The 25,092-nt window shown below is 43.0% G+C and overlaps 1 protein-coding gene across 2 annotated transcripts in view; it reads left to right on the plus strand.

Moving 5' to 3' along the window:
* The window catches only part of gpc5c (glypican 5c), a 90,112-nt gene that overhangs the window by 43,945 nt on the left and 21,075 nt on the right, over positions 1-25,092 (plus strand). For both annotated transcript variants that reach the window (XM_031854579.1, XM_031854580.1), the window contains one exon: positions 15,167-15,287. In XM_031854579.1, the coding sequence (XP_031710439.1) occupies positions 15,167-15,287 (121 nt within the window). The remainder of the gene's footprint in view (positions 1-15,166; positions 15,288-25,092) is intronic.

Genomic DNA, 25,092 nt, shown 5'->3' on the forward strand with positions numbered 1-25,092 from the left:
GTGTGTGTGTGTGTGTGTGTGTGTGTGTGTGTGTGTGTGTGTGTGTGCGCAAGTGAGAGAAAAAGAAAACAACAGCGATCATATTGCAGTATTGCTCTGGATTGCCAGAGTTTGGAGTTATGGTTTTTCTAAATCTGTTGCTGTGCACATTTTCTTGGCCTCACTGTACACTCCTTTGCCAATGTGGGACTCAACGTGCCTCTGAGTGAAGAGTGTTTATGTGTTTCGGCCTCCTCAAGTTTAAGTTTTATGGTGTGCCTTGTGCCTTATTGTATGTTTGGGAAATATCCTTCCAACTCCTTCCAGTCTCGTCCTCGTCACTTTTACACAAGGGACACAGTTTTACTGCCTCCCCCTTCTGTTGTGTGTCCAGCCGGTGGAGTGGGTTGAGCTAATATAATTAAAATGCCACAATAGACCGGCATGTTTTACTGGAGCAGTTCCTACTGGGCGAGGTAGACAAAGTGCACCCACTAACCTCTGTGCTTGCCCACTGGCAAGGCATCAAACTCATAGCAGGAGTGGAGAGGACGAGAAAGAGAGGGATGGACGTGCTGGGGAGGGGGAAAGGAAGTGTGGATGTGAAAACAATGGGTAGAAGGAGAGATACACTGATGGATGAGGGATGTAGATCAGTGGCAGCAGGAAGCAGTGGCTTTAGGAGAGCCCTCTGTCTTTGGGACTTAATTGCCTCTATGAGCCCGTTTGAAGTCCTCACTGTTGCGTGTCTGTGTGGCAGCCAATAGCGATCGGTGTGGTCTGCGTGTGCGTTCGGGAGGGTTGTGTTTGCCTCTCGAGCACTTTTTGTATTTCAGTTTGACACGAATTTCTGACGCACCACACAAGCGAACAAAGGACAAAACCCCAAATGATGTCGGCACCACCGATTACATGCAACCCCGCACATGAACGGCACACCGCCAGAAATATTACGTGTGAAACAGAACAGTCGACGATGAGGCCTTCCAGGACGAACCCTGGATTTTAGAGACAGTTTTTTTTATCTTGTGTCATAAAATTGCTCTTGAGAGACACCACAGCTATGCAACGAAAGTGCTCGGCACACGCTCCGCGCTGCTTATCACGGTGTCGTAATGCTGGAGCTGTCTGTGTCAACAGTCTGGTTCCTATTTCAGACTTTCAGTTTAATTTCTGCTTCTTTGTTTTTATAAACATGCAAAATGAGGTTGCATTATACATCAAATCTCTTGTGATTGTAATTTCTAAAAGGGGGGAATTTGATTCAATGGGCCTGACAAAGGAAACCACACATTTGCCACTTGCTGCAGTTATGAATTGTCAACACAAAGAAGAAATCTAGTTCTCAGGTTAAACATCCCACGGTATGAGAAAGGCTTCATAAATCGGACTTTTACCATATCACAAATACACCCTTACTGACTCAGTCAGTTCGGTGTGCATTTTAACACTCTTCAAAGGAAGAGAAAATCCACTTTCAAACCCTCGGCTTTGATCCATCGTACTATAGCCGCGGTGACACGGGATTATGGCCTCATAGACCATCACGTATGTCTGTGTGCCACACTCTACACCCCAACACATTCACACACCCAACACACATCAATGCCCACACAGTATGATCATGTCTGACTTACAGAGGCTGAACCTCTCTCTGTAATGACTATTTTTAGGGACAGTGTTATCCTTTTTCCTGGGGGATACAGCAGACTTTGCTAATGTCAGTTAGAGCTTGATTGAGTGCAGCTTTTTGTCCGAGTTTTTGTGTGATGCAATGTATACCTGAAAGTCTGAATTTTTGGGGCCCGCGGCGAGCATCGGCAAGATTCCCTGTAGAGTTTTAGGTTTTCAGTGTGTGGTATTTACCATCGGAGTGAGATTCCAAACAAGACGTCTGGTTTGAATCCAATTGCCAGTTTAAGCGTTTGAGTCCAAGTTGTTGTCCAACCCAACGGGCAAGTATGTGGGTTTAAAATGAAAATGAATGACAGGTACGGGAGGAGAGAGGGGAAAGCTAACTAAACCAACTCTGTACAAACAACAAAAGTACAGTACACTACTGTGGAGGGTGTGTGTGTGTGTGTGTGTGTGTGTGTGTGTGTGTGTGTGTGCCTGTGAGCTGTGCTCAGTGTGTGTGTGGGTGTGTGTGCGTGGTAACCTGAAACCACGGGGAAAACGTTCCTAGAATTCCGGGTGGGTTTGGTGTCGTGGCTCGCTCGCTGGAGCCCCCTGAGTGGTGCTGGGAATGCGGCCTCCGCACGGAAGAGCTGGAGAACGAAGGGAAAGTACCCCTGTGTGTTTGAGGCCAGAGCAGCTAAGCATCTCATCTCCTGAAGTGTCGGTGAACTGACAGAGCATGAGTGTACATTATAAAAGGTACCGGATAAATACAAGATAAGAATCCAGTCATTGATGGGATGTGAAGGCTTACATTTTGCAGTGTGTGTGTATTTGAGTGACAGAGAGAGATGCACAAACCCTATTTGGACAGTTCATGAAGACAATAACCTGTTTATGAAATGTTTTACTGTCCGATTTATTGTTGTGGTTTTGTACGTGGAAGGCAATGGAGAGCAGTATTCCATATGTGGAAAGTGTTTTTGAGTCAAACAAATGTAATTTCAGATTTGAACCAGAAATTACAGATAAAAAAAAAGAATACGGGAAAATGACAGCAGGGAAGCTAAAAATGGTTGATGGCGTTTCTTGGAGTTGATGACAACGACACCAACATAAGTATATAGTTCTACAAGAATGTGACTTTCCTCAAACTATCACCAGCTCCATATATAATCCTTTTAGATGAGAGGCCTGGCAAAATTACAAATGCTTTGTAATTTATTGGAACGGGTAAAGAGCATAAAATGCCAGGGAGGTAGGGGCTAATCTATAAAAAGTGACACTGTCAGTGACTCTGCACTCTAGGGACACATTTGCTCAGTTATGGTCCGAGCCTCTTAACCCAAAACCCCAGACTTGTGATGATGTGTCCAGTTTCCAATCCGCGACTGATTGACAGATATGCCCGATCGTGAAAAAACATGATACTAATGACTGGGACTTCTGCCAAGAAAGCCATTTTGGCAATGTGTTTGTCAATGCAACCATCTGCCTGACTTCATTTGGATGGCTGACCTTTGCCCTTCTTCTCTCTGCCTGCGCTATGTCACTCTCTCCTTTGCTTAACCTTAACAGAAGTTTGCACAATCTTGCCTTATATAATCCTATATATGTTATTCTGGTGTCAAGTAGCTGTAGTTAAGCTGCCTCCATATCTCTCCATCTACAATATGCTCTCAAATGTCCATCTCACTGAGCGCCTGGAGACTATTTTCTACTTGTGTGTGAGTGTTCGGGGGGGAATGCCGATATTCTGATTGAATACAAGTGTAATAGATGCACTGCATGACTGTCTGAGTGTGCGCATGTGTTCCTGGCAGAGGATGGGTGTGTGTGCCCTTTGCAGCAGCAGAGAGTCTGACCCCTGACCCCGCTCACTCAACACCCTCGCAAGCCCTCTCCACTCTCTGTGCGGGTATGTCTGAGTATGTGGATGCCTGCGTATGTTTGTTGCCTCGAGTCAAATGTACTCGATGTTTCAGTTGAAACTGGACTGTTTGCTCTTGAGTGCTCTTTTGCTTACACGGGCAGCATATACAGTGCAGTCCAGATGTGACATCACGCCTCCCTCTTTCCGCGTTCGTCCCTGTTCATGATACACTTCGTACACTCTGCTGTAAGTCAATCTGTGAATTGCCCAAACCAGCCAGAACGTACACATTTGTATGGAAGCACATAATGTCATGACGTGCGGTATATTTAGCTTTATCCATGGTGAACCACTTGACTGGTGTTTTCGTTTACATTGGAGCTGTCAGCCCCTATAAGCACTAGATCACGCCATCCTGGCCCGGATCAGACAGACAGACAAACAGGTGGTCGTACCACACCAGAGGATCACAGTCCGCTCCACCCGTCTGTGCTCCGGGGCAAAGTTTACTCTCCTGGCTCTGCCCCTGCCTGCCCTTGTCTGCCTTCCACACACCAACTGCACCTCCAGCTCCCCCCAGACCTCTAACCTCAGTTATCCATGCCCTCCTCGGCATGTGGGCATGTGGCCATGTGGCTGGAAGGGGGGGGGGGGGGGGGGGGGGGGGGGGGGGTAGCTTCAATGCTCTAGGTCTTGTAACTTCTCTCTCGCTCCCCTCCTCTCTCCCATTTCCCTCCTCCCTTCTGTGGTGTCCGTGCTCTGTCTCTGTAATCGCATCTCAGTCGGGGGGCAGTCCCCATCTGTTTTCCCTTCTCTGTCACTTTCTCTTATGTACCTATCACTTATCCCCTTTGTCCCCAAAACAAACAGGCACTAAAGTTGAAAGCGGCGAGTTGTCTGGTGAAACTTTGTAGAAATTGGCTAATGCCGCCATCTACTGGGGAACAAATTGCATTGAACTAGGTTTATGCTGAATTCACACAAGACGTTATGGGGTTTCAAAATGTGTTTGAAAAATGAGTGCAAATAAGTGAAATTGATGCCGCACAGTTTTTGCGTAGAGCAAACTCTTTCTCTTGTGCTGGTGTGGGATGGAAATCTGTGAATTTTTTCTTGAATCTTGCCAACTTGACTTCTTTGAGCTAAAGTTGTGTGTAGGTGCTGTAGATTTGGTAATTTGCATACACTGAAAGCTGCAGTTATGCTAAAAAAAGATATGTAGGCCAAGACGGCCACTTTTGGGCTTAGGTCTAAAAGGATTAACCACCACTAGATTTAAATTAATACATAGGGCAGCTGCATCCTCTAATTATATTCGGCTCTAGCAATGGGTTCACTGTCAGCCATGGTTATTGCAGAGTGGCAGAAAATAACACATCCTCTAACTTGGGACATCCAAATTTTTATTTAAACATTTTAAAGATACGCCTGTGTAGTTAAATCTGTGGATTCAAACACAGAGGAGGCTGTTTGTGCATGTTTGTGAGGAATACATAGAGGCGTGTGAGCGTGTGGGGAACAAGAGAAAAGTCTTTGTCAGGAAATGATGCTTGCCTGCATGTGATTTGCGGGTATGGGTCAAGGCGGACATGACTTGTTCTTGTTCCGCCAATCTAATGGGGCCGCATAATCTTTTCCCAGAAGTCTGTGTGGTCTGTTGAGTCAGCCTGCAGTAAGTCTGCTGGTAGATCGGAGCAGGCGACACAGAGAGGTGGGGATCAGTTACACCCAGTGACAGACACAGTTGGGACAGGCCTGGGAATGTCCTCTAAGCAAACCACGGGCCAATTACAGCTGTAATCTATATAACTGCCACCTATTAAAGCTTGCACATAAAGCTGTAAACGCTATAGCCATATTGTATGTGTCTCTGTCTGTCTCTAGCACCAGAGAAAGAAGCTCTTCATTTCGTAATCTGTTTCACTTTCATGTAACCAAGTAGTCACATTGATTTGCAGTTGAGGAGAGGGAGTGAGGGTATCTGCTTCCCCTCACTTCCTATGAAGAAAGTGTATTTAATTAGCTTTACATTAAATTTGTGAAGAACAATTTCAGTGGCTAGCTTACAGTGTTCAAAAAACGGTTTGTCTCTACCTGAAGATGTGTCATGATTGGTGTGGTGATACTCAAACGTGATGGTCATTGTAATCATGCTATGTTTGAATACTATGTTTTCTTTTAATTATTTCTATTCTGGAGTTGATTTTGTTTTACAAATAACTAGCTTTGTAAATTATTGAATTATTTTTTTCTTTATTCTAACCATTTGGCAGTACCCCAGCAGCTCACCAGGTGGGAACTGATTTGAGTTGAGGTGAATTACATCCATGTTCAGCAAATTGTTGAAAAACGGGTTTAACTGGTCAAAAGTCAGTGCACCCTCAACTGCGACTAGTTGCAATGCTACAAGTGATGCACGAAACTGCCAAAACCCCCTGAATGATATTGTGACGGACTGAGATTATCAGGGAGGTTTAGTGATGTCAGCTTTCTTAATTTGCACGGTTTGAACAGTCAAGTTTTGTATGAGACTAGTATCAGAAAGATTTGCCTGTAAGCCACGAGAACCATATCTTACACTTAAGATACAAGCTTAACATGACCTTATGATGTTCAAAGTATATTCACCTGATGGCTCTCAAACTCAGGCAATGTCGATGGCTTTTCAGTACACAATATTGGCCACACGGGCGCAGTGTGGAAGCATATTTTGCTTCCATCAGACCAGCAACCAAGTCTGAAGGTATTGTCCTTGTACTATCTTGAAATGTAGTCCAATTACAGTCATTTATAGTTTGTGATTGTCTTCCTGCATGAGGAAGTATCTTATCCCTTCACCATTATGTCAATGTTTGGAGGCAGAACTCAGTGTTGGATCCGGTGGCTTTGTACAGAGAGTAGGAGGGTATATAGATTACACCGTGCTGCAACGTTTGATTTGCTAATGTCAGGATTTGTTTACACCGCCCCGCACTGATGAGAAGAAGAGAGCGAGAGTGTGTGTGTTTGAGTGAGTGTCTGTGTGTGAGAGAGAGAGAATGTAAGGAAGATAGCGGGTGGAAGAGCAGTTTGTTGGCAAGAGTGAGTCACTTACACTGAATTAATTCAGCTCTTTACCATGATTGTTAGATAAATCGATACTTGTTCATTAGCCTGGAGTAGCATTGAAATGAAACATGCTTGGCTGTGTGTAGGCCTATAATGGGCTAATGATGAGTCAAACTAGATATTGTAGACATCGCCCAGCCCGAAGACGGAAATAGCAAATAGACGAGTAGAATTATAGCCCCGATGATGAGTATCAAACGCCTCCTGGGTACGAGGTAATCACAGTATGTGATTACTCTTAAGTGTATTCACACGCTAAGCTAATCACTATGCCTAGTCATAGATCACTTTTTTCCCATCTCTGTTTGTCCCTCTTTAATCTCACTGCCATCCCTCTTGCTCGGTCTCTGTTCCTGCTCTCTCCTCAGCGTCGGCCCAGGTCACAGTGACCTAGAGAGCATACCAAGGCAGGACCAGACTTGGGCTGAGCCGTAGCCCGCAAGACAGAGTGCTTGTTGAGGTAGCCTTCAGCTGGGCCTGTTGCCTACCACAAGCAACTTCTGAATTTAAACTTTTTGGCTTGACGCATCCAGGAAATGCAAATGTCACCTCGGTCAGCGGTGCACACCCAAAACCAAATCTCCCTCTGGAAATTCAGCAGCAATTTTTGTTTTTATATTAATTTGGCACTGAGCATGTTGGAAATCCCAATTCTAAAGAGAGCTCCAGCCTGCTATTAGCAATGTGCCACAACTCTCACACACGCCATGGTCTACTGGCCCAGAGGGCACTGGGGTCAGCTTTCATCTCCATAATCCCCCCCCCAACAAGCTGACAAGACACATCAAAACACAGAGACAAGCAAACATTCAGACAATCCGCTTTGCTTCACCACACGGAGCTCTGGTCACTGTAAGAAAGAGGATGAAAGGAAATCTGAATGTCATGATTGTGCATGAAAGCTATATTCCCCTCAGGAGTGCTCAGTGAAAGAGATATGTATTGGTAGTTGATAGGCAAATTCAAAACAGGGGGGGGGGGTTATTGATTGGATACTTGACCTGACCATATATGTGTATTTGATAGCATTAAAAAAAGGATCCAGAAAGCAAACATACTGCATGAAGGCAGCGATTCATAAGTGCAGTAACACATTTTACTGGACTGTAGAGGACAGGCTTTCCCTGCGTAATAGCCGTGAGTAATGTGAGCCGTTATACCTTCAACCATATAGCTGTTACAGTGCAGCCACTCAATAAACCAGCCTGGTCTTGGTAAAATCACCCTGGGACCTCTTAAGAAGCGGCAAAGCAGTTGAGCCCAACACAGTGGTGTGTAATTCCAACCCAACCACACAGCCATAAACAGCCATATTTCACTGGTTCTGCAGCGCCACAAAGACAGATATACGGCCGGCTAGGCACAGGTGCCGCGCCTCAGGTGAAGTCCGAGACAAAAACTGTGAAGATTCATTGATGTAAAAGTCCCGGACAAAAATGCTTCATCTCAGCTGAAATGACATAACCCCGCAGTTAGCGTAACCGGAGTTAGATGGAGCCTGTGTACTTGTTTGTGTTTGAACGTGAAGCCCCATCATTAAGAGTTAAGAGACATGTCTTCTGCACTTATTGCAATTACTCTAGGTGGTTGGTTCCCAACCTAGGGGGCCAGGACCCACAAATAAGTCGCAAGATGATAGGACGTGAGAGTAGAACAACAACGGCTACACAAAATGAGTTATAAGGGGTCAAAGGTCAAAATTGTTGGGAACCACTGCTCTATGTAACATACTGTAAGTTCGAGGCAATCATTGACATCAGCATTCACTTCTAGAGGAGGACAAGGGCAGATGAACCAAAGATGAATAATTATGTTGGCAAAACAAGTTTAAAGAGTTTCATGTCATCTCATGATTAGTCATGCAGACACTTCCCAAACCCAGGGAGCAGCTAGTCAGTATGAAATCATCAAAACAGCTTCCAACCAAAGCAAGAGAGATGAGATTTGCTGGGTTTCAGCAGCTGACTTAAGGTTTTGATCTTGTTTTGGAGTTGCCAACATCGTGGCTGTGCCTGTGCTGCTTTATATTTCCGACCCTCCCTGACTCTGCCTACATGTCTGACTCATCATCCAATGCAGAAGCTTGCCAGGCTTCAAAGAAGCATGACAGAGGGCCCACTGGGCTACCGGCCACGTCCACAGAATAAGAGGAACTGGGAGCTTCACAAAAGTTTTGACAAATAATTGTGTCGCAGTGTTTCTCATCATCCGGTAGGTTGCTGTCTCAGCGGGACAATACCGGCCATAGAACTGTTTCTTTTCCAAATCCCCACGCTGTCAGCTGGCACGAACAAGAGGTGAGGTCAAAAGATAGGAGGAGGCAGACACAGAGAGGGAAAAACACAGAGCTGTTGTGAACAGAGCATGAGTAAAAATGAAGCCAAGTCTGCATGGCTCAGGTACTGCTGAGACTTCCATGTGACTGCAGCTACTGGTGGTGCTCAGCGTGTTCATGTGGTTACCAGCTGGGTTACAAAAGACGGCAACGAGAACAAAGAGAGAGTGCGGTAGTGGGCACAGGAATCAAGGGGAAGAAGAGAGATGACTTGAACCGAAGACATGGCCTCTCGGTTGGAGTTTGAGAGACACAAAATAATAGGTGGAGGGGAGGGAAAGGAGAGAAATAGAGCATAGAAAGAAAAGCACACTGTTTAGAGCTTTGCCTGCCCTGCAGATGCCCTCTCGCGATCTGTTGCCGTTTCTCCTTGCACATTTTATGACTTGAGTATTTCCTCTCCAATAAAGTTGTCTTTAAAGCACAGCACGCTTCATCTCATACTGCAGTTTGGACATCGTCTATATAAGAACGGCCAAAGATCTTGCTGGTGCTTAATTTTGTATATAGCTCGATGTTTGAAATATTTATTTTCACTGTGTTTATCGTTGGGAACCTACGATAAACACAGGCCTACCACAAGCCCTTGCGGTAGGCCTGTGTCTGAGTGCGCCGTGTGTGTGTGTGTGTGTGTTTTCACATTGCATTAAGGGGCGCACCGGCTTGCGAAACATTCAAACGTGTTTGCACATGTGCACATATGTCAAGTTGATTAAACGTTCGCGAAGTGGCTTTTGACTAATTGCACGTTCACAAGCGCAGTGTTGGTACAGTGACTGCTAATGTCACACAATGTGTGAGAACAGACTGGCCTTTCAGAACAAAACCTCCTGTTGAGAGTATTTCGACATGTCCAAGCCCCGCTCGTAAAGTTCGCTGGCTGCAGACATCTACTCAGCCTCTCCCTTGCTCTCACTACCGGAGTCACTCGTGACTTCGGGTCCTCTCGTTCCAGGAAAAGAATGTTGTAATGCTATATTTTACAATTTGATGAGCGAAGCGTTACGGTGAGAGTGTTTTCATCTCACGTAGACTTATGAAATCCAATCAGCAACAGACATAAAGATATGGAATCTGCCACTGTGGATATGTGACATGGGTATTAGCTTAAATAAAGATATTAGTATGTTTCAGCAGGTACATTTTATTGCTACTTTATTGCTGAAGTGTTTTGAAGTGAAAGAGCTGCAAAGCGAGAATCTGAACTCTTTTAGTTGCAAGTGTAATGATGGTGTTGTGTTAATTGCCACTTTGCTAGATCAGACATCAAAAGTGTAATGGTGACACTGCTTGAATGTGAAATCATCTTTGTGAGTAGCAGCAAAAAAGAAATGTCACGAAAGATGTCACAAAGAGAACCAAAGCCTTGAAGATAAAAAAGCTACAGCTGGCATGCCCCAATATGTATTAATAATCCCAGGACTCAACACATGTTCAATCTTGTATATCCACAACAGGCGGGAGGTTGGGGAGAGGCTTTATTAATCATGATGAACCAACAATTTGCTGTTTACCCTGACAAGCAGCCCCACCAGCTCTAATCCAATGCCCTCCGCAGCTGGAATGGCACCACCCGCCGCCACAAAAATACACACACTCACTCAGATGAAAGCAATCTCATCTCCTCTTCATCATGACTCATTGACACGTGTGCTCTCCTCAGTTTGCTGTGATTCAGCCTGGTGTTTGTTCCAGAGGAATCGTTTATCTAAATCAATTTACATGTGGATGTGTGACCTCCAAAGATGTCTCAGGTCTTATGTTTAGGATATGCAGAACACACTTTAGTCCAATTAGTCAAACAAATATAATTCATTCAGTACTGCACTGAATGAATTGAAGATGACGTTGTTAAGAATAAGGCTTGTATTGTCAGTCAGTAGTAGTTCAGTTACATGGCACAGAAGTCCTTTTTTTGTATTAAAAATCATGCTTTTTAATTGTAATGCCACCTTGAGGACAGATCCCCTACGACCTGTACAGTTCAGTCTTTACTGTACATTCTGCCAATGTGAAATAATATAAGTGTCTGCAAGATTTATTTGAATTGCTTCAGAGATGATTCTCAATAATTGCTCAGTATATGTCTATATTACTCAATGATATTATCCTATCGATACACCGCACCGGGCGGTCGATAAGGAATCTAACAAACTTGAGGATTTCATGAAATGTGCTGCTTTTTTTGAGCTGGTACGAGATGAGTATTGATTCTAATTACAGAAGCAAAGATCCAGATAAACAGTGCATTTCAAATTCCTGGCACAAAATGTCAAGCCCCGAGCACGCCATGTAACCTTGGTGAGCTTTTTAATCCAGATGCAAATTTTGAAAGCGCATCAAAAATATCAACAGAACTGCCTTTAATCATCTCAGAGATGATGTACAACCAGTTCTCTTCCCTGCCAGATACGGGTGCATAATCTCATTAACCATGGGGATCCTGGCAAAGATCTCTGCTGACAGCTTGTGGTATGAATGCAATTAAGCAATTAGATATTACACAAACCAACAGGCCTACCTGCTGTTTGTTTATGATTATTGTCTTCAGCGATCATGGTGCTGTATGTTAAACTAAAATAAAAACGAATTTACACTGAAAAGGTTCAGCTGGATGAGAAAGATTTAGTCGAGTGTTTGTTGTTTGTTGTGCTACGTTTGTTTCAAAGGGAAATGTCAACAAGCCATAAGAGCATGGAGAGAGCTGTAATGAGTTGGCAAGATGAGACCTTACCTGAGAGAAAACAGAGAGAAGAAAACATCTAGCTAATTGAATCCCTGGTGAGTGGGCTCGTTAAACCTTCCAGTTAGAACAGAGCACCGATGAAAGACAACCAGAATCTTCTTAACCCAAGGCCAATCTACTAGACGCCCCCTCACTCTGGCTACGACCAACCTTCTCTATACCTATAATCACACGTAATAAACATTCTTGAAATGTTATATCCTCGCTTTGTTTACACCATATACACCGGAAAGTCCAGGCACATGAATGCACTCAAAATACATACATATTTTTTTATTCTTTTGTTATCTCCCTGTATACCTTGAAAGATGAATATTGCATTCTTTGCTTCTCTGCCTCACAGCCCACGAGCATTCCTGCAGGCCTTTCAAAGATTACAACAGTTCAGTTTGGGGTCAGCGTCGGGGAGTGGAGGTCGGCCGCCGGTCTGCGCTCCAGGCGAAGAGAAAGACGAGAACAGACAAAAGCTGCCTTTAGGACAGTGCATCAATTGGCCATTCACAGGGGAATGAGTCAATTCCATAGAAAGGAGTCAGAGAGCCATGAGTCAGACGCCATGCATGTGTAGGTAGTCGGTTTGAATGTTTGTTGAGGTTGAACATTTGAGACCGCCAGAGGAGAGTACGGACTGTTGATCGCAGAAAGCTGTTATTCACAGAGACATCATTCAGCTGCCGCAGTCTTTTTTTTTTTCTTCTTACACCGTCTTCTAGCTCTATGTTCACAGTCACACTTTAATTAATTTGGACATTTGGAGACTATAGTGAGAACTATTTTGAAACAGAACGTTATTGCCATTGGCTGGAATCTTATCATAGCATCAGATGTCTGCTCCAGATACGTCCCAGACATTAGCGGCATTGATTGTCTGTCTATCAAGATAATCTGCTGCGGGATGTCCTGCTGTGTCAGTCGTCCCGTCCCCTACATGATATCAAACATAGCCTGCAGTGAAACGTTCCAGGCCTACTAACACGCTGCCAAGCTCGCCCTGACACTTCTCTTTCATTAGCATCCCATCTGATGAGCTCATTTCCACGCCAACACTGTTATCCCGAGCCAAGCCTGGAGACAGACACGCATATGCTGCCTAACACACACAGGCCCCCACATTTCCACCCACTGCTCGGGGAGCTGTTTGATTCGTCAGTTTATCATTTTTGTCAGTGAGGGGGAAGTTGAACGTCCGAAAGCTATCGATTGTTCCCATCTTGACAAGAGAAGATTCAGAGCCTCTGGCAATTAAGAGCTTCAATTGTCGTCAAAGCAGACAGCGGTTTGTGTGTGTGTGTGTGTGTGTGTGTGTGTTAGGCTCGAGGAAGGGTTAAGGGGGGTATCCACTTTGCAAATACACTAAAGAGAAAGAAGCAATTTGAAGGAGGAAGAGGAAATCAACAAGAAGGGGATGTAAAGTTATGTGCACCAGCAGAGGGTTAAGAGAGACATTTTTGCATTTTTATGGGCCCGATCGGTAAAGTGCCATTTCAGCAAAGTGGAGGGAGCACAGACCTCATTGAGACATTGCTTAGATCACAGGCCAAGAGATTGTCAAGTTCAGCACTTTTATGATTACCTCCGCTCATATTCACAATGCTTATGCATAAGTGTGCGCATGCACAACCACATACTAATACACACACATGCCCGTAAAGACGTCCACATATACACAGTCGCTTACACCGTCCATAATCACTTCATCAGCCTTGTACTGCCTGTGGAAGAATCAATCAATATTCATCTTGTGGAAGATTAGCATCAACATATAATTCTGTTATTAATATAGATAATAGTATAATGACGATGGGGGGGAAATAAACTCTGTGTGTAAAAGGCAAAGCTTTGAAAGTCCGTGTATCTGACCCTCACATACATATGGCGCTTTAGGGCTTCATGTGGTATAAGCAAAAAGATAAGATCATCATTATCTGATACAAATGGCTTACACCTTCACAGGTTGTTGGTGTTTAACCTCAGGGAGTCTCAATGTTTGGATGAGACTGGATTAGGAGGAGGATGAGAGAATGTGTGTGTTTCTATAGCAGTATTAGTGTAAAAAACAGTTAAAAGAAGTTTCAGTATGATAACTAATATCGAGTTAACCTACAAGTCCCGTTATTTTATTATTAACTTTTGATTAATGGTGGTACTTTTCAATGGTCTTTAACAGAGAGAATAGTATAAATAAATAATACAAAAGTGTGCCGAATTTCTGAAAGCTTGAAATAAGTGACTATGGCTCTGTGTCTGTGAGTGAATATGTGAGTGTGTGTGTGTGTGTGTGTGTGTGTGTGTGTGTGTGTGTGTGTGTGTGTGTGTGCGTGTGTGTGTGCGTGTGTTATTTCCATAAACACAAAGCTGGATCTGACTGTACCGTTTCTTCAAATATCAATTCAAAACAATAAACAGCAATGTAATCCATTCCATGGTTGAAACCATTTTACCGGAAAAACTATGAAACCTAAAATCAATTCATTCTGGAGCCTGAACGCGCTTTGATGTGTGATGATACTTTTATATTTCAGCCAAAAATAACTTTTGTGTCCATTGTACTAAATTAAAAGTCTCCCCCTCTACGTCGGATCAGCTGCTGGAAGTGTTAGCCTCGCTGACATCAGCTCAACAACAGCTCTGACAAAATCAACAGCTATAATCCCTGCCGAGCTGCAGGCCCACGGAGCATGCCACGGATTAAAGGGGTCCAGATCACCATGTGTCTCAATTTCATTTTTACTGGGCCGTGCTCAGTCATATTTTTATTTGAAATGTTTTCAATCACACAAGAATATAAAAGCTGCATCAAAGGTCTTTTGACCACATTTGATTCGAAAATTATTGCATAATGGAGCTTTTAATGTTTTCCGTGCAACATGTTCTCTGTTTCGCATTTGACAAATGAGTCCCTAATAGTTTTGAGTTTATGTTGTGGAAATGCCGTGGTACATTTGGCAAGTTTCTAAATGCAGACATTTGACTTCATGATAAACGAAACTGCAAACCAAACAGAAACATTTGGTTTTAGTTTAGTTTATTTGACAAGAAATCTCATCTTATTTGTCAAGCATAACTCAGGCAAATCCAAGACATATTACCTCCGCCAAGGAGGTTATGTTTTTGGTTCGGTTTGTTGGTGTGTTTGTCTGTTTGTCAGCAGGATTAAGGAAAAATGACTGGCCCGATTTCCATGAGCCAAAGAAGAACCCACTACATTTTGGAGACAATTGACCTTGGCGGAGGTCTGCACTCCTGGCATGGCCCTGTAGTTTCCACTGTGGTCCTCGATATAGAATAATTACACTTTGTTACAACAATAAAGAATCCCACAATACCAAAAACATACACTACTGCATGTTAACAAGTGAACTAAAGCAAAAAAACATCAGAACACGGCTGGTGTTTTGTCAAGAAACCACTTCTTGTCAGTCTTACGACAACTAACTGGATATCTGCCTCGATTTGACACCCAGTTTTGTCTATAAATATGTGACTCCCTCCTCTCTTTTCCTCACAGCTATACTGGCAGAGTTGTAGGAAATGGTCTACACGCCCAGAGGCAAAACCCGGAGGTCAAAGTTCGCAGCCCAAACCCTACACTGGCTGAGGTCAAGGAGAGGTTGGAGCTCTTCAACCAGGTAGGATGGCCATTGCACAGCATGAAGACATATCTCATCAATACATTTAAATATGTAGCATGTATTTTTGTACACATATGTATATTCATGTAAAGAATACAGGCTTCTGAAGTCATCCATGTCATACATAATCTGATACATCACCTAATGCCAAGGGGGCTTGCTACAATTACTGTATATGTCAGCAAGGACAACAAGAGCCAGTCAGATTAATAAAACGTCAAGAGTCTTTATTTGTATGAGAACAATTGTTTCCAGTATTAAAACTGACACCAGGTCAAAAATGATTAGTCAACCAAAGTATTATGTAGTCAAAAGCGCTGAAGTCTTAAATGGTGGGGCCTTTGTCTAATTAGTATGCCTCAAACAATATAACTTACTGACAGAAGTGCTGAAATGACATTGCCATTTTTCTTAAATCCAAAGACTTTGAGCGCAGAGGAAGATATCAAAGATAAATGAAAAGGATAAAGGGTGAAAGGGAATCGGTGCCAAAACAAAAAAAAGAAGTGATTTACTGTGGAAAGAAAAAAAAGAAAAAGAAAGATGTGAGGCGGGAGCAAAAGGTCAGGAATGAGTGACAGATAGGCAGAGGTGACACAAGCAGCTTCAAAGTGACACTGTTTGTCATGTAGATGGGGTTTAGGGCTGAAAAGGAGCAGGAAGAAAAGGGCCATTTCACACAGTCCCTAGAGGCCATTAGAGGAGACAAACGGACCAGGATTCGGTTCCCCTCTGCCTGTCTGCCCCTTTTGTTGCCCCAAAAATTGTCCACAGATAGTACACCGGGCATCTCTTTATCCTTCTTTCTTTCCCCTGTATTTCCCCTTAATGTACCTATTTGATTGCTAAAGTGTTTAATACAACCAGAAAACTTCATTGCCACTTTTCTGTTTTGCTAATCTTCCACCTTACGTCATGATAATTCTTTACCGTTACTTCCTCCTTTATCCCCTTCCATCTTTACTCTCACACCCATTCATTTACTTTCCATCTCCGTCTACGTGTGTCTCGTATCTCACGTATATACTGTATCTCCCAGCCAGCCTGTCCACCTGTCTGCCACTGACAGCTCAAGATCATTTCTGTCCGACCACAACACCCCATTGTGCGCGCGGTGGCTGTCAGGTGCCCTGTTGTCATGGCAACTATGCAGAGTCGAGCGGGTGTCCCGTTGACATTTAGTGGGTTGAAAGGCCTACCTTGATTCTAGACCAGGCACCAGAGCTTGGCTGAGCTTTGTGTTTGTGCCAGATAAGAGCGAAGGATCACAGAGTGTTTAACTGCATAATGTGGCAGGCTTTCCAAGGTACATCCAGAACAGTTAAACCAAGCGCGGGGATATATTTGGCCGTGTGTGTGTGCACATCTACATGCACACACTTTCTTTGCAAGAAGTTTGCTTAAAGTTTCTCTTCATAGATATTCAGAGCATCAATATAGCATCAAAAAACTATTTATAATGTAAAGATATATTAGAGTAATGTGGAGAGGATGAAGTCACTCCCCATTTCGGCCACCTCGCATGCCTCGTAGTGCATGTTAGTGCACGTGAACGTGCCCGCTGACCAACCCTCTGGTTTCCCCTCAGATTACCACTGTTAGTGCTGTTAGCCCTGTTAGCTGCAAGCCACCGGCTCAGCCATTGCCACATTAAGAGCGGTGTGGAGGCAACAGATATGCTCGGTATTTTGTATTGAGCACCTTTTAAAATCTAGTTCATTTCTGAATTTAAACATTTTAACTATTGGAACTCACCTGTGACTACTACTAACCCTGTCCAACATGAGTCACATCGATCAAAGTGGTTTTGTTCAGGTATTAGATCCTCCGCCAACACCTGTGATGGGCTAATACCATTCTGTCTCAAAAAAGCCTGCGTCACGTTTAACTGCTTCTTCTTTAAAGTACTTTTTAACTGACCAGTTGTGAAAATCGAAATGTCATTATCTCTCTCTATCTCTGTCTCTCTTTCCCTCCTGGCCTTTAGTCAGATATTCAGTTCGATAATTGTTATTTTAACATTATTGAAGTGGGTGGAAATCACAATCCTGTTAAAAATGCCTTAATACAAGCCGCATGGCAAATATCAGCACAATGATGTCACCTGTCTTGTGGTCTACTTTTTTTCGAGCAAACAAGGTCATCACTTGTCCCCGGCTCTCTTTATCCTCGCCACAGAGCCCTCAACAGATGTTTGGAGACAGGAGGACGAGTCAGTTCACAAAAGAAGTTCCTACTCAGATTGATTTTGGCAAGCCCATCTGGTTCCCTCTCCAAAATGCAAACTTTATTGGACGCCCTTGGTGCTTTTTAGGCTGTAAAGTTAATTGCAGTTCAATCAAGAGTGAGCAGTTTACGGATATAAAGCATTGTTACATCCATAGCATCCAAGCATCCATACAGTTTACATTTGTCTGTGCAGACTCCATAGCTTGGCACTGACTTAGCTCAGTGATTGTGAACATAATGTGTTGGTTATGTTAAGCTTAAACAATATTGACAAGTGGATGACAATTACTAATTAGCAATCACTGTGTGGATCCAGTGTGGATTAATGAGGGTAGCGGTTTTTGGCTTAGTGGACCAGAAAAGACCCCTCCTTGTTGCAATGCTGCACATCTATTCCCTCTGATTCTTGAGAAGTGCAGTGCACACAGTAGGTAGATGAAGGGGGACTGGGAGTATGGAGCAATACCAGCAAATATACAAAGCCGGCCTGGCTCTGCCTATTTCGAACGCTTGAAAGCTTGGCATTAATCAGCAAAACCTTCAAGCCCTTGCTGATACGTAATGGCGAGTTGGTAGAAAGAGCCGGTAAAGTGTTACTGATTACATCTTTAAATAAATGTATTACTTTGAACATCTGATCTGTTGTTATTAAACTGCAAGACTATTTCAAAGTCGGGCAACCCGCCACTGAGTCTAAAAAAAAACCTGACCTTGGCTGCAAGAAAAAGCTTAACAGGAAGGAACATTGTCATTGAGATGTTTCCCATGGACTAATCACACTGATGTCTCAACGGTTGTTCATTTTGGTTGTCTGTTGTGTGTTGCTGTACTTTTATCCTTGCGAAAATCACTTTGAGTTGCAGACGTTCACATCGAGGACATTTTTGAGAAGTTAGTCCTTTGAAGTTGCGAAGACTCATACAAATAGATCTATTTGAGGTTAAGTTTTGAATTTTGTGTCAGTGTTAAAAGTACTATTATGTGTCTCTGGATGTTTGTTCTTTCATCCTTGGAGCTAGTTTGGATTGTTGTTTTCGCTTAAAGTAATACACACACTAGATTCATTGAATTTACTTTTTACTTTTTTACTTTAAAGCTATTGCAGGTATTTCAATGAATCCCTAATCTGAGTTTTTTTCCCAGCTTTGAATAACCTCCATTTCCGGGATTAGTGAGGTTAAGACGGGTATATTTTTACCTAGTGGAGAGTAGTTAGACCCAGAGCACTGTGGCACTAAGAGGATTGGGAAACTGCTGCTGATGTATCACAAACCCCTCATCTACCCATGGCATGGGTGTCTTAAATCTGAATGCTTAAAGCACTCAGAGCTGCAAATGTGTGTGTGTTATAAGCACTATAACATTTGATTCACAGACATCCACAGCATGTGGTAGGCAGGTTTTTCAAAGTGGAAGAAGAAAGAGGAATCCTACACAGTTGCACTTTTGGATCAACACATCACCATGTAGAATCCAATATATAAAAGCTGGTATTAGCACAAGAAAAAGCACACAGGACAAGCCTAATCTCTTGACCTCCTATAAAACGGTCCATTAAGTGAGTAGGCCCAAGTTATGTTCCTCCCCTGTGTATCTCCTCTGACTATCCTCTTTCTCGCTCTCTTTCGCGCTGCCTGTAAATATTGCTAATGTGGACAATAAATGTTTCAGAGTGGATTTTTGATTCCCGGCCATCCGTCCAGCTGTTTTTGGGTGGGGATTTTTTTCACAATGGTCTATCTGTTTCCATGCGAGTACTGAGGCCAGATCATTTGTCAGTTTGTCAATTTGCACTCCGGTAAATGAAAAGTCGGTGGCAACACGCAGAACCTGGACACTCATTCTCACGCTTTATTTTTCGTCTCAATTTTTCTGTCGGACTTACACACGCACATACGCGCAGAGAGCATCATGAGAAATGGTGAAAGCTGTGGTGGACGGAGAGTCGGAAAAGACTCGAGCATAAAAATCCACCAGAGCGAGGCCAGTTGTATGTGTGATTGATGAGATCGATTGCGGCTTTGCTGTCTGGTTTGGCCAGTGGCCCGGCCAGGTTCCACATCAGAGACGCCTTGCTCGCGTTTAACACACACTCAGCACATCCCCTCTACGAATCCAGTCGATCCTCGGATCCATCAGCTACTGCAGCGACTCAGAATGAGTTAGTGAGTACGGTTTGTGCATGCTCTTTAGAAGACCACAAACAAAATACATGTTTTATGTTCCCTCCTGAAAAGTATGAGAAACCAAAAAGTTGGCTTTGTGACTTCTGCATGCCTTCACAGAATGTGTCTCTTTTATGTTTTTAGCAATGCCTGCAGCAGTCACAAAGTGTTTGAGCTTTAGAGAGTTAGTGGAGTCCAGGGATGAAGAAAGAGCTCGGGCTGAGCTGGCAGCCCGTCACAGGGAGGGGACAGATTCTTTCCACTTGAAGAAGATGGTGGAGCTGGCCTTCACAGGAGCTCTGCTGCTCTTTGCTGCTGCTGTGGCAACGATACAGCAACAAGTCTCACCGCCCAGGGCTCTCTGTTAGCTTGGCAACCAGACTTCGTGAACCCAGACTCTTAACTTCAGCATAACATTACCGTCATAATTAGATGCTAAGCTCATAAAAATACAGTGAACGGCGACTGTTTTTCCACATTGGGTCATATTTACTCTCCCAATGGGTGTCAGTTCCATGCAGACAGTGATTGTTGTCGTGGACCCATTGCTATTACTGGCACAAAATTATGGAAATCCCCACTTTTCAATGTGATACGATGTGCATTTGTTAAAGTTTTCAGTTAGAGCTGTACATCGGCACGGAGTTCCTGAAATTAATTACCTTTTATTCTGAAACTCCCAGTTAGATTCAATTCAATTTCAGTTGAATTCTTGAACAACCTTTACCATACCAATACTGTATAAATATGAAAGCACTTCTCAGAAGTTATATTTCTTTTTACACAACTACCGTAAGCGTCTGTCATATACATTCTTTAACTTTTTTTGTGTATGTTGAAATAACTAAATTTCCACAAAGCAAACATTTTACTCACTGTGACTTCTTAACCGTACCCTTTATAACAAGTACATGTACTGTATGTATCACAGTGAATCTGAAAACACTTTTTTTTTTCGTCCAGTTTTTGATGGATGGACGGATTGACAGACATGGATCGATGGATGGATAGACGGATAGATGAATGGATGGACGGACGGATGGATGGATGGATAGACGGATGGATGGATTGATGAATGGGTGGATGGATTGATGGATGGATGGACGGATTGACAAACAAATGGATGGATGGATAAAGGGATGGATAGATGGACAGACAAACGGATGGATAAAGGGATGGACAGACAAACGGATGGATGAAGGGATGGATAGACAGATAGATGAATGGATGGATTGACGGACGGATGGATAGATGGATGGATAGACGGATAGATGAATGGATGGATGGATGGACTGATGGATAGATAGAAGGACAGTTGAATGGATGGACGGACGGATGGATGGATGGATGAATGGACGGATGGATCAATCTTTTTGTGCTGCTGCCTTAGAAGGACTTCTGTAGCCCAGCTGGAAGTCTGAAAGGCTTTTGCTTCCTAGCAACACAGCGGCAGCAGTCTTCACTATCTGTTTACCCTCACATCTCACACAACACAGTCTTTAGCAGCTAGGTAGCTGTTGGAACATGCTCTGAGAAAACTGCTGATGTCACTCAAACTGTCAAACAATTTAAACAACATATCTGTCATTTGCCCGACAGAAGCCAAAGTTTATTCACACGTAGCCTACATACATAACACAAACACTATCTGCCTGAGTCAGTACCTGACAGGAGCAGGGCGTGACAGCCCAACGCCACAGTGTGTTGCTGTGATTGACTCGTGAGGGTTGCATGAGTTCATCGCCAATAAAGTGTCACTAACCGTTAGCAAGAGAATCAACTTGCACTAGCTTGCAGTGCAAGAGTGTGAGACTTTTGCCTTTGTCTGTAAAAAGGTCAAAGAATTACTCGGAGCTTGTGGGAAATGTCATCGTTTATTTTCAAAAAGTACAAGCAGATTCCCAGATTTCATACAGATTTCATGAAATCCAATTTAAATTTAGGTCATTGGCCCACGAAAAACGAAACAGTCAGAACTGTTTTTTGTCACTGAAAACACAACCATATGGCCACTGTTTTTGTTTTTGAGATGAAGAAGCAGTTTTACTGCATTCCTTGGTTCAAGACAAATCTTTATAGCCTTCGTCCAGGAACATTTCTGCTTAAACAAATAGTCATACATTTTAAACAGTTTCTTTCAACACTCCTTTAAATGATGTCCAACCTGCATTTTGTGATTATAACCAAACTTTACATTACCATTCTGTCATTTTACCCCAAGATCTGGCAGATTTTGATGGTACATGTTATTATTAAGTGAACTCAGGAATTTTGAGACGTGTTAGGTTTGTGTGGCTTTGGCAGAGGTGCATGTGGTCATAGATTGCGTGTGTCTACACATATGTTAATAGTTAGCATATGTTAATGAGCTTATATGGTGTCTGAATAGGATAACTGAATGAAGTGTGTGTGTTTGTGAGCTGGTGGTGGTCAGTGATCTGTTGAGAACTAAACTTCATATTTTCGTCGTCATACAGAGGAATATGGATCTAGAAGGCAACAAGGCAAAAGATCTGTCCGTCAGCTTTGGTTGAAGGGTTTTTATTGGCTTCGTCTTTGACCATAGGAAAGGACAAAAAAGCACTTGGCTCACTTGTTACGCCTTTGATTTTAAATTCACTTTTGAATCAGTTCCCTTTTCCATGTGTTGGATGGCAATGCAGGTTTGTTGCTTGCAGTCCAGACTCTAAAACTACTATTAGTGTCCAGTCCCAAACTTACTCAATATTCCAGTCGAAGTGTATGTAATTAAGAACTGTCTGGAAACTGGTTGGCCATGACGTCCACTATTAATCCACACAAACAATACATCATATCTGTTCCAGAATCAGCAGATATGGATGGCTGAGCAGTGCTGTAATCTACAGATACTTTTGTTTGCTGCCTGTCCCTTTTCCTGGAAGTCTCTCTCTCTCTCTCTCTCTCTCTCTCTCTCTCTCTCTCTCTCTCTCTCTCTCTCTCACACAAACACCGTCACACCCATCCTCAGGAATTACACTCGCGTTTTCCTGGTCAGGCAGTCGGCGATGTGCAGAGAATTGCAGCTACTGCCTCTGAAGCCAGGGACACATACTGACAAAAATAGATACAGTTCTTGCGTACTCTGTCTCTCGGCTGATGTTTGCTTTTACACAAAAGCATTATGAGCCTGTACAGCATGTGAGAGAATGGAGAGAATGTTGATTTAAAAGTAGGGAGGACTTCCTTCAGCAGACCTGTAGACTTTGTCACGTTTTCCTTCAGTCTTTCCTTCCCATCTCCTTTTTCCCCGTCCACATATGCAGTTTTACCACGACTGGCCTCAATGAGGTGATACTGTTACACACAAAGGTTGTGACTTACAATCCCAGTTCACTAGTTTGACAGCAGTATCCCACATAATGCACATGCACAGACGTGGGCACAGACACGCTTATGCAACGACTGCGACAGTTGCAGTATTCATATTCCATCCCTGCTGACCAAATTTCACATTTTTACATTTCATAATCAGATTTTCTGTTTCCACATAAAACTGGAATGTGCCGCCACAGTAGCTTCCTAGTTAAGCTGCACACACACACACATACACACGGTCTTTCAGCCCTGTCTCTTTTCCAAGCTCTTTCAGAAGGTGATTGGTTTCTGCTGGCAGTACTGATTTTCGTGTGACCAGCATGGACTCAAATACATGCAGGAATTCAGCTTGTGATGCTCTCAAACCTGCCCCATCATCCTATAACCGAAGAATGCTTTTGAAATGAAAGAGAGAGAGGAATGAGTTGGCAGGGTGAGAGGAGAACTAGCAAATATTTCATGATTTGGGGGATTTTATTCAAAGCCTTACAGGAATGACTGATTTGTCTTTGGGTTCCAGGGTAATATGAAAGCAAAGGCTGGCATCTTGTTTTTTTTTCATCTCTTCCACCCTCAGCCCCCTCACCTGTTTGCACAACTACAAGCTCAGTCTTCAGGTCCGAGTTTAGTATTATATCCCCCCTTCTCTGCTTTGGTCTGTCTTTCTTTTCTTCTTGTCAGTCTGTCACTATCTTGTTTGTTTTACCTGGCACCTGCAGTTGCCAACCTTAGTTAGAAGTTGAGCCGAAGTTGCATCACTCCCACACTCTCACATTCCCCTCATTCCTCTTGATTCAGTTCTCTTGTTGTTAGTGGATACGAAATGTTCGGATGATCTGAAATGTCAGATTTCACTTTACACCTGCAAATGATATTTATTCAGGAGGACAAACAGTGTATCATAAAATCAACTCTCTTCCACTCAACTTACTCTACATGTAACAGCAGAAACAGGTCTTTTGGGATGATGAAGACGTTAATTAAACAGGTAAAATACAGTTCACCAGCGTGCATCATATTTTAAAGAACTTATTACCCTTCAACAAAGTTAAGTTCAGAGCGGTTTTCTAAAAAGTAAGGAAATAGCTTAACTTTTAAAGGGGAAAACCACCTAAATTAAGAATTCCAATATGTTATTTCCAATACTGAAGAAAGTTCAATCAATATTTGTGAACATGAGCTACTCTCATGACAGAGAAGTTAGTCTCAAACTTGTGATGTGTCAAGTATAGAGTCTGGAGCTGCTTCATAGACTGTGGTTGTGTCCCAAATTCCATACTAACATACTAACTGTCAGAAACCTTAGTATGAGACCTATATAACACGATTAGCATACTATATCCGTTGAAATATTCCAGTATGCAACCACTGGACACAATGCCGGCATTAAATATCCCACAATGCAATGTTATATTACCAAATTAGCTTTATTCTGTGGTAGTTTTCTCAGTTATGAAACAGAAAATGTACCCATATACTCAGAACATCCCCCCTGGGTGCTCTCAGCGTCATCTCTCCCAATTAATTCTCTATGGAGCAGTTCCACACTTCACAACATCACAAATTTCAGTTTAAGGACCTACGTTTTTGGATTCGGGAGAGTTGTTCATGTTTCGTAATATTTTTGGACTGTCTTAGAATAACATGTATGAATTTAGAAAATGGACGCAGTTCCCCTTTAAGAGCTTATGCGTTTATTTTATTCTAATGCTTGTTCTCTCTATCAATAGCCTGTTCTGATACAGCAAAGCTCCATCTAATGCAGCAGCCTAGTGATAGTGAGCATTGTTTTACATGACAGAGTGAGAGAAGGCAGAGGCATGTGAGAACGAAGACATCTGTCCCTGGAGGGTTAAAGGCACAGGAGACGTCTGATTTTATTGAAATATTCTGCCCACTTCTTCACATTTACCTTTCATACATTGCATTTTGTATTTGAAATTAACTTGCACGGCTCAGCATTGAATGTATATCCTGCTTCTACTCTAAAGAAGATAGAAAACTGGGGGGGGGGGGGGGGGGGGAAAAAAAAAAAAAAAAAAAAAGGAAAACCAGGGTTTAGCTCGGAGGGG

The sequence above is a fragment of the Anarrhichthys ocellatus genome, unplaced genomic scaffold (assembly GCF_004355925.1).
Source record: "Anarrhichthys ocellatus isolate YVR2014 unplaced genomic scaffold, GSC_Weel_1.0 scaffold15, whole genome shotgun sequence".
Taxonomy (NCBI): Eukaryota; Metazoa; Chordata; class Actinopteri; order Perciformes; family Anarhichadidae; genus Anarrhichthys; species Anarrhichthys ocellatus.